Here is a 12929-nt window from a genome sequence, read left to right as displayed (position 1 = left end):
CCCGAACTTGTGCCTGGGAGGGTGGCTTTCTGGGAGCAATCCCATGGTCAGTCATGACTGAAGGTGGTCTCAGCAACTGTGAAATAATGTGCCTTGCCCAAGAACACAATGTGCTACCTAGTCCAGGAACTGAACCCATGATTTTCTGATCATGAACCCATGCACCTTCACTTCCTAGTTATTTCTCTCTATTATTAGTGATATATTATGTATTCTTGAGTTATTACCCTCTTTTTGATTAAGACATGTAATATCCTATAACATGTAGCATCCTCAAAAGTTATGTAAGAATTATATTTCCTACATATCTTGGTGAAGAATGTAGAATTAAAAGTTTTAATCAGATCTATTGAAGGATAAATGCATATGAGCTTCATTCACCCATTTACAATATATTTTGTAATTATACCGTAAAGTTTATTATTCATAGATGCTTTTGCTGGTAGGCAAATGCTTGTGACATATTTGTTCATGCAGTAATTCAGAGCAGGGTTGACAAATCTAATGTATCAAAGAATCCTATCTGATAACCCTGTTTGTGTAAAAAGAACACAAATCTGAAACTAGAGACTGTACAGTTAAATGACATTCCTAACTATTGAGATCTATTCTATGAGGGTGCCAATATCTGCTAGCGAGTAACACTGTTTACAGTTATGTATAAAACTGTTACTTTCTCGCTCTGATTGGCCTTGCTTATGTTTGGGGAGCTGCCAACCTGAAAAGTCAGTGAGATACCTGAAGCTGCCTCATCCAACATAGCTATTTCACCTTCTATTAGCATTGTTTGCATGAGAGAGCAAAAGAGTGCCATCTTTTCACGAGCTTTTTAGCTGCTTGGTGAAGGGAGCTTTTGGATTTTAATTATGTACTGTCTGTATTTGACTCTGGAGTAAATTTCTCCAAGTAAGTATATCCCCATAAAAATCTTTTATTTTATTTTATTTATATTTTGTTAAAATGTTAGGGGAGTGAAAATTATGAAATAGAAAAAAAATATAACAAGCATAAACAAAAAATACTACAAAAAATAAAAAATAAAACATCCACAAAAAATAGTCTCTTTAGCATTCATAAGCTGCAGGTGTATATTTTCTATACACTGAGTTATTTTCGTATAAACAATAGTGCTTCTGTATACAAATATTTATTTCTTCTCCATGTAAAGTGTCAAATACTGACTGGTTACTATATCATCTAACAAGCATGTAAACTATCACTTTTCAGCAAACGGTTTCTGCTGTTCTACACTTGAGAACATAGCATCATTGCTGTGTTTTGTTTTATCTTACTATCTGAAACTTAAACTCTATACTGTCTACCTCATTAACTCTGCAAGCTGAAAGTAGGAATATCTGAAATATAACTATACTAGACATTCAACTCTTTTATTTTGTGAAACTTGTGATTAATAATTAATATAAGAAGTAAAAAATGAAATAAAAATATGTAAAGATTAGTACTTAAATCAATTATATGAAATGTAATGCATTGAAAGTTGAATAGTTTCCATCTAATTATTATTCTTATTGTTATCATCAGGCTCTGAGCAGAATCATGAGAGAGCTAAAAAAAATATCTTGCAGTGTTTGAGTTCAGATCTTACCAAGTTAAATTTTACCTTTAATCCTTCTGGCTTGATAAAATAACATACTAGAGATGTTGTGGAGTCAGTCTAATCAGCTTACTCCCTCCCTAAGGTTTTATGCCTTGTGCCCATATTAGAATCAGTGATGTTTAACTACAGCCTTTATATTCAGAGTTCAAATGTTGCCAAGGTTGACTTTGCCTTTCATACTTTCATGAGTTATGAAATAAGTACCAGTGAAACACTGAGGTCCATGTAATCAATCTATTGTTTCCTCATTCCAAATTATTGACCTTGTGCTGATATAAGAAATCATTATTATTGTAAGACAGTGTCAGAATCAGTAGATTAACAGTTTAAATGCTTTGTATTTAACTATGGTGTTGAGTTAAATGTCTATCTTTCTGCCAGCATTGAGATAATTGACTATTTAGAAATCACTGGCAGAGATACCCGGCGTTGCCCGTGTTATATGCAATTGAAAAATGAGACTTTTCTGTTATATTTTCTGTAAGGAACTGGAATACATATGATTCAAATTTCATCAAAATTGTACATGAGGGTTCTTTCCCTCTTTACACACCATAAAAAATTCTAATCATGAGACATGTATCCTATACTATTGATGTTTATGCGCATATTCCAAAATTTCAGTCTTCTGGAACCTGTAAAAAAGATTTTGCTCCTGCAAAATGGAGCTCATGGTGGGAATGAAGGCCCCTATTGGGGGTGGGGGTGTTAATGTCAACCAGAGAAGTTGAATTGTTGGGAATGTTTTTAACTTGGGTCTTATAGTATGCCTGTATATATGTGAGAGTATAGTCTCACTTTAATAGTTTCAGTATGAAATTGAAAGTATTAAAGTGAAAATATTTGAAATTACAGTAGCGACATGTTATTGTTTCACTTTTGACAGGTAATACTGAAATAGTGGAATAGTTTCAGTGTTAGAGTGAAAGTATCTGACATTGCAGTAGAGTGATGTTATTGTTTCACTTTTGACATGTAATACTGAAATAGTGGAGGAGATATGATTGCTGTGGGCTCGAACTATGCAGGAAGTTAAACATTTTTTTGACCTAAGACACTACATGGACCCTAAAAGAATTTTGCTCCTGAAAAATGGAGCTCATGGAGCTGAAAAATGTCGGAGTTAAGGCCCCTATTGGTGATAGGTGTATTAATGTCAACTAGAGAAGTTTAATTGATGGGAATCTTTTTAACTTGTGTGTAATATGTATTGTTTGAATTTCTTTGAAATAGGAAATGTATGTATGTTCACTGGTTTTGTAAAAGAGAGCAAAGCTACAGGAAAGCAAAAGATGAATGATCACGATAATCAGTCAGCTACCGTAGGATTCCAATGTAGGATTCCTCACTATACAGGTGACAGGCACAGCTTTAAGATGCATTATGGATCTATAGCAATTGGAAGGTCATGACCCAATTGAAACAACAATGTGTGACGTTTGGAGTAAAGGGAAATGAAAGTGTCGCCTCTGGAGTTTGCAAATGACCACTATACTGATAGGTAACTAGGCAGAAAATATTTACAATCAATAAATGTCTTAGAACAACCAGTCACTCATCTGGGAAGGCCTTGAAATCAATGTTACCAACTGGGAACTATATGTGTCGCAGTGGTAATAAAAAGACTCAAAGGAAGTCTGCAACGAAATAATTTTACTCAACACTTTGCAAGTGAATCAGTGGAGGCAAAGATGAGTCTCATTTATTTGACAATTTATGCACCACATTGCAGAAATCACAATGTAAGTATATCTGAAAGTATAATCTTACACTGTTGTACCGTTGAATTACAAATAATGCTCATCTGTTATGTTCAGGTGACCCTAGAGCTACCAATGGTACAACTGTATTCGTCTTTGCTTAGGAAAAATGACTAAATTGTGGGTGTGAAATCCCCATGAAGGGGTCTTTGTAACTTCTAAGAAGAAAATTTTTTAGAAATATTACTTTATTTGTGTGTAATATGTATGGTTAAAATTTCATCAACATCAAAATTATATGAGTTTTCATGGGGGTTATGGCCATTATGCATAGAATATAATTTCCAAATTTCTTAAAGATCCATTCAATACTTTTGACGTAGTTTTGGATAAGAAAACAAATGACTAATGTGTGTGTTTGTGTGCATATGTATGTGTGTGTTTGTGTGCATATGTATGTGTGTGTGCATGGGTGTATATATGTATAGATAACTGTCTGCATTTATATATGTGTACATATTAGATGTACACCTATATATATACATCTACACATATGTATACATATACATGTATACATATAGATCTATATCTCTATATATATCTATACATATTCGTGTACATATACATGTATATGTATACATATACATCTCTCTTTCTCTCTCTCTCTCCCTCTCTCTCTCTCTCTCTCTCCCTCTCTCTCTCTCTCTCTCTCTCTCTCTCTCTCTCTCTATACATATATATATATATATACACACACACACACCATTAAAGTGAAAGTATCTCTCATTACAGTATCGAAATGTGATTGTTTCAGTTAGTGGAATAGTTTCATTTTTAAAGTGAAAGTATTTGACATGAGTGTTTTTGTTTCACTTTTAACACGTAATACTTAAATGGTGGAGGAGATATTATGTTGCCGTGAGCTCGAACTCTGCAAGAAGTTAAAAAATTATTTTTTGATTAAAGCACAACCAGAAGCCTAAGTAAGACATGTGTAAAATTTGAATGAAATTGGTTGTGTAGTTCTCGAGTTTTAGGGAAGCACACACACACACACACACACACACACACACACAGACACACACACATTCTCATTTTTATATATATAGATTGCCATTATTTATTATCAATTACTATTGATAATAATAATATTGTTTAGAGCAGTGTTCTCCAATGTGGGAGCTAGTGCCTCCTTGTGGGCACTGTTGTGTTGAAAAGAAGCACTGGGAGTTTTTATTTCATTTGGGGGGACAGTGATTATACTCAGGTGGGCAGTGGGCATTTATCCTTTCTTTTTCTTTCAAATTTTTAAAAATTTGAAAAACACTTTTACCACTTTGGTGAAACCAAGCAAATTATTGGCACCATGTGTAACTGGTGTCGCTAAGGTGAAACCCCCAAAACAAAAACAAAAAAAAAGACAGATTGACAAATGACTAAAAGAAAACAAAAGCAATGAATAAAAGTGAAAAGCTGAATGTGTGTGTTTGTGAGCAAATAAAGAATGGTGGTCAGAATTTTGGGAGTGGCTGATATGTATGTGTTTGCGAATGTGTGCGTATGTACGGGTATGTTTGTATGTATATGACTGCATGTATGTGAGTGTGTTGCAGTTTTGAATTCCTCTCTGCAACTGAACTTAAATTGACTCCTGGCAATTAAAGGCCTGGCCACACGCATGCATGTGCATGCACACACACATACACATATTTGTTTTAGATTTTGTACCCATTTGTACACCAGATAACATCTTATGTTCTGAAATTTACATTTTGAATTTGTTTTAATTATAAAATTACACCTCAGCTAAAAACTCTTGTTTTGGCTTTGGAAAACAGAAGCTTTTCTTTCTCTTTCTATATTTTTTGCTAAGTTAGAATTTCTCTGTTTTGGTCAGGATTTTCAAATTATTTTTGTCATGTATCAAGCAAAAGAGGGAAGCATTTAAAAAATTTAATTCATAGAGCCGAATAAAATCAAAATATAAATTTTAATCCTTAGGGGAGTAAACATTTTTTTTTTTTTCCTAAATGCTACGTGTTTGTATTAGATTTGCAAGATTCTTGATGTGAACTTGTGTGTTGAGACAAATTTTACATATTTTTCCCTGAAATTATATTTTTCCTGAAGCATTTGTAGCGCTTTCCATTTCCTTGAAAATAATTGGTAAATATTTTGTAAAGGACCTGCTCATACTTTGGTGTGAAATAATCTTTTTCTACAGGTTTTTCGAGCGCTTTCAATGTATTTTACCACTAAACCTGATGCAGGCTACTTTTTTCTGCAAAAATGAAGGGGGAAGGGAGGGGAGGAAAACTTGGAGTTTCCCGGGAAACTTGGAGGAGCCCACCAAACATGAAGTACTCTTCCTCCAATGTCTAAATCCAACCCAGTTACTACCATGAAACTTCGGAAAATGATCAATTTATTTTTTTAATAAGTTTACTATAAAAATTAACAAGTATTTTCGAAAAAAAAATGACAGTTATTAACTTACCTTCATTTATTTTATTTATTTTCACCTGTTATTTATTGGAGTACCGAATTAATTTCTACACATATTATATCCAGCTGAGAATAAATTTTGAGAATTTTTTTTAATTGCAACAAATTCTTCTATCATTATTATTACCATCATTCAAGGAATTATTTAAATATTGTGATTTTGCTTTAAGATTTTTCTTGAATTATTCATTTTCCATTATCTTTTCTTACTGGAATTATAATCATGAAATTCATTAATTGGAAATTTTGATTGAGAAATGGTTATTTAGCTCCTTGCTTATTGTGAACATGCCATGCACTAAGTCCGTGGATCTCTCTGTCATATACTTTAATTCGTGTCTCAAATATCTATTGTCACTCAACTAATTTTCCAGTTTCTTTTAAATAGATTAATATGCTTCCACCTCTAACCATATTTATTGAGATGCTACTTACACTAGGCAGGTGCACACTTACAATAGTGAAGCAGCTGATTTAGTAAGAGAAACTATTAGTCTTTCAATCATAAACTCTTTATTGTTTCAACAAAGTACTATTATTTCAGGAAAAAAAAGCACCCCTGTACCTCAATAGTTTTTGAAGAGTTAATGGTGGTTGTTGACATTATTTGTAATTTTTTTTTACCTTACTTTATTTTCAGTGCTTGAGTTCAACTATAATCATTTCAGGAAACTCATTAAAGTGAAAATGCAGACAGTATAGCATTGAATATATGAAATCTGGATTTATTATTGCTCTTAATAACGAACAACAGTCAATGTGTCTTCTTTGCGAGAAAGCTTTTTTTGAATGAGGCCAAGAAGCCATTTAGGTTTTCCAATCATTTAGACAAGATACACCTTGATAAAGTAGACAAAGATTTGTCATACTTTAAAACTCAATTAGATAAATTTCGCAACTGAAAATCTATTCACTCCCTTATGACAAACCAATCACAGAAATGTGACAATGGACTTGTCAAATCAGGGAAACCTTATACAATTGGAGAATAACCCATTTTGCCAGCTCTTTGCACAGTAGTACATCATCCTTCCCCAAGTGGAATTATCAGAACGATTCCACTTAGTAATAATTCTGTGGAGAGAAGAATTGATGAAATGGTTGAGGACATTGAAGAAATGTTATTTACAATACTTAAAAAAATCAACAATTTGGTTTACAGTTGGACGAGTTGACTCTCCCAGACAATGAAGCCCTGCTTTTAGAATATGCTTGCTTTATTAAAGATCAGAAAATTGTGCAAGAATTATTGTTTGCAAAGGAACTTAAAACAGACACTAAAGGTGAATCCATTTTTACTATAGTTAAACAGATTTTCACCGATAAAGAAATCACTATGAACAATATAGTTGCTTGTGTAACAGATGGTGCTCCAGCATTAACAGGGTGGTACAGAGGCTTTCTTACATTTTTAAAGAAGGCTGTACCCAATGTTTTTACAATACATTCATAATTCATCGTCAACATCAAGTTGCAAGACACTTAAGTGATTGGCTTCATAAATAACTTGGTATTGTTATCACAACAATAGATAAAATAGAATGTCTTCCCCTTAATTCCCAAATATTTTGACAACTCTGCAACAACAATGATGGAGAATTTGATCGTCTTCTTTTACTTACTGAGGCAAGTGTTTGAAGTGATTTTATTCACTTTTCAACACTGCCATACAATTTTTTCAAGAGAAAGCATGATCATTTGAGTGAGGATCTCTAAGCTTGTAAATGAGACATTGCCTACTTAACAGATTCATTCAATATATTCTATGATCTGAATTTGCAATTGCAAGGCAGTGATGTAAATTTTATCAAAGCAAAATTTGTTATTTGTGCATTCATGGACAAGCTTTCACTCTTTAGACATGATGATGGTCGTCGGGAGCTATGTCAATTTCCAAATCTTGCTCAACTAGAAAATAATCACAAGGCTGATATCTCTATATCAGATAATGACCTCTTCATTTATTGTGACCATTTGAAGTCTTTGCATGATGACATGAGCAGTAGATATCGGGACCTCATTAATATAGAAAAACCTGAGTGGTTGATAAACCTATTTATCAACACTTATACGAATGAAGCAGACTCTGCAATACAAGAGGTGTTAATAACTTTAAAAAAAGACTTTGAATTAAAGCCTCTCTTCAAAAAATCATACCAGGAATTCTGACTACAAAAAAAAATTACTGAAAGATATCTAAAGCTGTGGGAAGCTATCAAACTTTTCTTCATTGCTTTTCCAACTTCCTATATGACTGAATGTGGGTTCAATGCAGTTACACAGCTTGTTACTAAGCAAAGAAACTGCCCACAAATTACAAAACAAGGAGATCTGCAATTACTTCTAAGCAGCATGGAACCTAGAGTAATAGCCAGTAAACACCAAAGTCAACCATCACATCGAAAAAATTTGGGATAAACTATCAAATAAAAGCTGTTTTGTTTTATCATTTTTATCATTGGCGTTTATAACAGAAATTAAGACAATATTAAAATTACTTTTGCGCTAATACCTAAGTGTTATCTTTCTATGTAAGATGAATTCAGTATCTTATTGGAAATTTAATTTGATAAGGAGTCATTGACAAAAATGTTTGCATCCAGGTGGGGGGGGGGGGGGGCTGGAAAAAGGTTGGGAAACACTGGTTTAGAGTAAGGGTATTTGAGTGACAAAAACAAGTGGGTTTTTTTTGTATTCAATGCTTTCCTTTTTTAAGTTCAAATCTCCTTGGAATTGACCTTGCCTTTCATTTCTCTGATATTATTGTTGAACTACAAGTCTGCCATGCTCAAATGGATCTATGATCAAAGATGTTTCAGTTTTGATCATCTTATCTTTTCATGTCCTGAACAACATCTATATATATAAAAATGAGAATGTGTGTCTGTCTGTCTGTCTGTCAGTCTGTGTGAATCCCTAAAACTCGAGAACTACGCAACCAATTTCATTCAAATTTTACAGATGCCTTACTTAGGGTTCCAGTTGTGTTTTAGTCAAAAAAAATTTTAACTTCTTGCAGAGTTCGAGCCCACAGCAACATAATATCTCCTCCACTATTTAAGTATTACGTGTCAAAAGTGAAACAAAAACACTCATGTCAAATACTTTCACTTTAAAAATGAAACTATTCTACTAACTGAAACAATCACATTTCGATACTGTAATGACAGATACTTTCAGAGAGAGAGAAAAAGAGAGAAAGAGAGAGAGAGAGAGAGATGTATACGTATACATATAGATGTATATGTACACGTTATTCCACTAACTGAAACAATCACATTTCGATACTGTAATGACAGATACTTTCAGAGAGTGAGAGAAAGAGAGAGAAAGAGAGAAAGAGAGAGAAAGAGAGAAAGAGATGTATATGTATACATATACATGTATATGTACGCGTATATGCATAGATATATATATATAGATATAGATCTATATGCATACATGTATATGTATACACATGTGTAGATGTATATATATATATATATAGATGTACATGTAATATGTACACATATATACATATATATACATGCATACAGATATCTATACATATATACACCCATCACACACAAACACATGCACACAAACACACACATTAGTCATTTGTTTTCTTATCCAAAACTACGTCAAAAGTACTGAACGGATCTTTATGAAATTTGGAAATTATATTCTATGTATAACGGCCATAACTCCCATCAAAATTCATATATTTTTGATGTTGATGAAATTTTAACCCGGACATAACAGATGAGCATTATTTGTAATTCAACGGTACAACAGCGTAAGACTACCCTTTCAGATATACTTTCATTGTGATTTCTGCAATGTGATGCATAAATTGTCAAGTAAATGAGACACATCTTTGCCTCCACTGATTCACTTGCAAAGTGTTGAGTAAAATTATTTCGTTGCAGACCTCCTTTGGGTCTTCTTATTATCACTACGACACACATAGTCCTCAGTTGGTAACATTGATTTCAAGGCCCTCCTAGATGAGAGACTGGCATTCCACTTAATGTCTATGTTCCATGCTGGCATGGATTAGAGAGTTATTAATGTAGAAATATGGTATCGTAGCTACTAACAGTTGAGGGTTGCGTAGTCTCGACTGCGTTTTTAGATTTCATTATTCTCTTTAACCCGGGCAAAGCCGGGTATTTCTGCTAGTAATTCAATATATTCATCCTTTTTCTTGGGCAATAGGGTGTGATCTGAGGGAGATTTGATTGCTATTTCTAGCAAGTCAAGTGACCACATTGAAAGTCTCTTGTTAGATCTGTCTATATTAAAAATTATTATTACTCATATGATTCTTGTTGTTTTTGTCAATTTTATCCTTGTGTTAACGCTTATGCCAAGGGAGGTAATAACTTAAATAGAGAAAGATTTATATATATATATGGAGAGAAAGAGAGGAGGAGACAAAGAGAGAAATGGAAATAGTGAAATCAATGAAAAAAAAAAAATAAAAGGAAGAGACATAGAAGAAAGTAAGATAAAGAAAGAGAGAGAGGAGGAGGTCTATATTATTCCACAATTGTGGAATAATATAGACCTTCAGTTACTGGCTCAGTTGAAATGTTTAACATGGTGAAACACTGTCATGAAGATATATGAATTAAAAGATATATCAATAGGTAATTAAATTAAAATGAAATAACCTTAGTTAGAAAATAGTTGTGGTTGTTACATTTTTACCTTTTATGTGTTCTGTACAAAAGGTTGTGACCATGCTGGGGTCCTGATATTATTATTTATTTTTTTTATTAGGTTAAATGCTTGTCAGTTTCAGCAAATGGGGAAAGTAGATATGATAGTTAATTGAGCAGACAGACAGATAGATAGGGGGATGTGTAGGTGAGTTTATAAATATAGCGATATGATGAAAGAGAGATATATTTATAGATATACAAATAGATAGGTAGCTGAATTGAAATGAAATGAAAAGAAATTAAAATAATCTCAATTGGTAAATAACTTGGACTGAGCCAATGAAAAGTGTAGTGGAAAATCCATGGGTCACATTATATCGGTAATGATAATAATAATGAAGAGATTAGAGTATGATATACACATATAAAGAAAGAAAATCATTGCTATTGTGTTAAACTATCGTATATCCACATTTGGCCAAATGTGTTTTTTTTTTTCAATATTTATTTTTCTTTGTAAATGACATGTAGTTTCAAACAAAAGTAGCAAAGGAATGTGAAAATGAAAATAAAAACTCAAAGCAAAAAACTGAATAGTTATGGTCATGGGTTGATTCACTTGTAAATCATGCATTATATTTGATAAAATCAATACTAGTCATTGACTACTGCATTTAGATTGTGTATAAATAGTATAGTGTAGTTTAGAGTCTTTATGCTGTTCAGTTTTATCTTTGTATATTCTGAGTTAATTTTGCTCTGCATCTACTGCGTTTGTTTAAATTTTTAACCAGTTGATGTTTAGCTGATCAAGTGGACTCATTATCAACCTTGACGATCCACAATTATTTGTACAATGTGGTCTTACAGCATATTTTTGTACAGTATAATCTTACCACAGTTATATGAACTCTTTTATTACTATATTTCTGTTGAAATACACTGTCTTTCTTTCAACTACTTTTAAAAATAAAGAATGTAGTAAAATAACTTTGTCAATATTAAGTTGATGTTTGGAACATAAATTACTAAAAAATTTTGATGGAGGTTTTACTTTAGATCACTTGAAAATTTTAAAAGTTTGAATCCTCAAACCCGAGGCAGTTTCAGGCAGGTTGGTATCAGACGGGTTATTCTGATTTTACCATAGATCTTTGTGCAGTATAATCTTATCACTGTTGTGTAGAATGTGGTCTCATGACAAATTTTTATACAATATGATCTTACCACAGAACTTTATGCAGTGAGGTTCTTAACACAACTATTTGTATAGTATGATCTTAACATAATTCTTTAATTCTTTGTATAATTTGATTTTACCACATGCATTTGTACATAATGATCTTATCAGATGATTATACAGACTGATTTTACTGGAGGTAATTGTGCAGAATGATCTTATTATTATTCTCTATAGTGTGATCTCACTATAGTCACTTATACAGAATAATGTCACCACAACAAGCCTTTGTACAATATAATCTTATCTCAGGCCTTTGCATAATATAATTGCCCCACAGTTCCTTACCAAGTCCTATATGTATCCTAATATGTAACACTTTTTCAAATTTTACATCTGTATATGTGCTATGGGCATTCCCATATTTCTGTATATGCTGTGTGAAATTACCATAGTTTTATGTAATATGTGACTGTTATGATGTAGCTTATTTGATGTTAGATTGTGATGAGGCAGATATGTCTAATTCATGAAGACACACATCTTGCGTTTCACAAACATTAAATTATAATGTTTATGATGATGGTAACATAAATCAGGGTAAAGATCAAAACTGATATCATGATATCGGTAATGATAATAATAATGAAGAGATTAGAGTATGATATACACATATGAAGAAAGAAAATCATTGCTATTGTGTTAAACTATCGTATATCCACATTTGGCCAAATGTGTTTTTTTTTTTCAATATTTATTTTTCTTTGCAATAGCTGATTCTTTTGGTCAAACAATCGTATCTCCAGCTACTTCAGATGCCAAGAATTCAAAAATTGTCATAGTGTAACACAACAGTTTTGCTATGGAATAGTGAAACAATTTTTTCTTTTTCTGAAAAAGTAACGTTTTGGACTTATAAAACTTCTGCATTATAGCAACAAAATGAAAACTAGAGTGTAAATGACATGTAGTTTCAAACAAAAGTAGCAAAGGAATGTGAAAATGAAAATAAAAACTCAAAGCAAAAAACTGAATAGTTATGGTCATGGGTTGATTCACTTGTAAATCATGCATTATATTTGATAAAATCAATACTAGTCATTGACTACTGCATTTAGATTGTGTATAATGTAAAAAATTTGATACAAAACACAAGGGTCAAAATTGTAGGGTCGCCTTACACTCAGGTAAGTATGGTTATGTGGTAAGAAGTTTGCTTCCCAACCACATGGTTCTGGGTTTAGTCCCATTGTGTGACACCTTTAGCAACTGTCTTC

The 12929-nt window shown here is 32.5% G+C and overlaps 1 protein-coding gene across 18 annotated transcripts in view; it reads left to right on the top strand.

The window, feature by feature from the left end:
- The first annotated feature begins 728 nt into the window (after positions 1–728).
- Positions 729–12929, top strand: part of LOC106875847 (coiled-coil domain-containing protein CG32809) — a 931982-nt gene continuing 919781 nt past the window's right edge. For 15 of the 18 annotated variants that reach the window (XR_016243099.1, XR_016243098.1, XR_016243096.1 and 12 more), the window contains exon 1: positions 732–906. Coding sequence is in view for 11 of the 18 variants with exons in the window: in XM_089357317.1 (XP_089213443.1) it covers position 906 (1 nt within the window). In the remaining 7 variants the exon portion in view is untranslated. Of the gene's footprint in view, positions 907–12929 lie in introns of all 18 variants that reach the window. The other 3 variants (XR_016243094.1, XM_089357334.1, XM_052970538.2) reach the window with 2 other exon arrangements.

This window comes from Octopus bimaculoides, chromosome 9, assembly GCF_046866305.1.
Source record: "Octopus bimaculoides isolate indiv1 chromosome 9, ASM4686630v1, whole genome shotgun sequence".
Lineage (NCBI taxonomy): Eukaryota > Metazoa > Mollusca > Cephalopoda > Octopoda > Octopodidae > Octopus > Octopus bimaculoides.
Note: the sequence above shows the minus strand (reverse complement) of the source record. Positions and strands in the feature narration are given on the sequence as shown.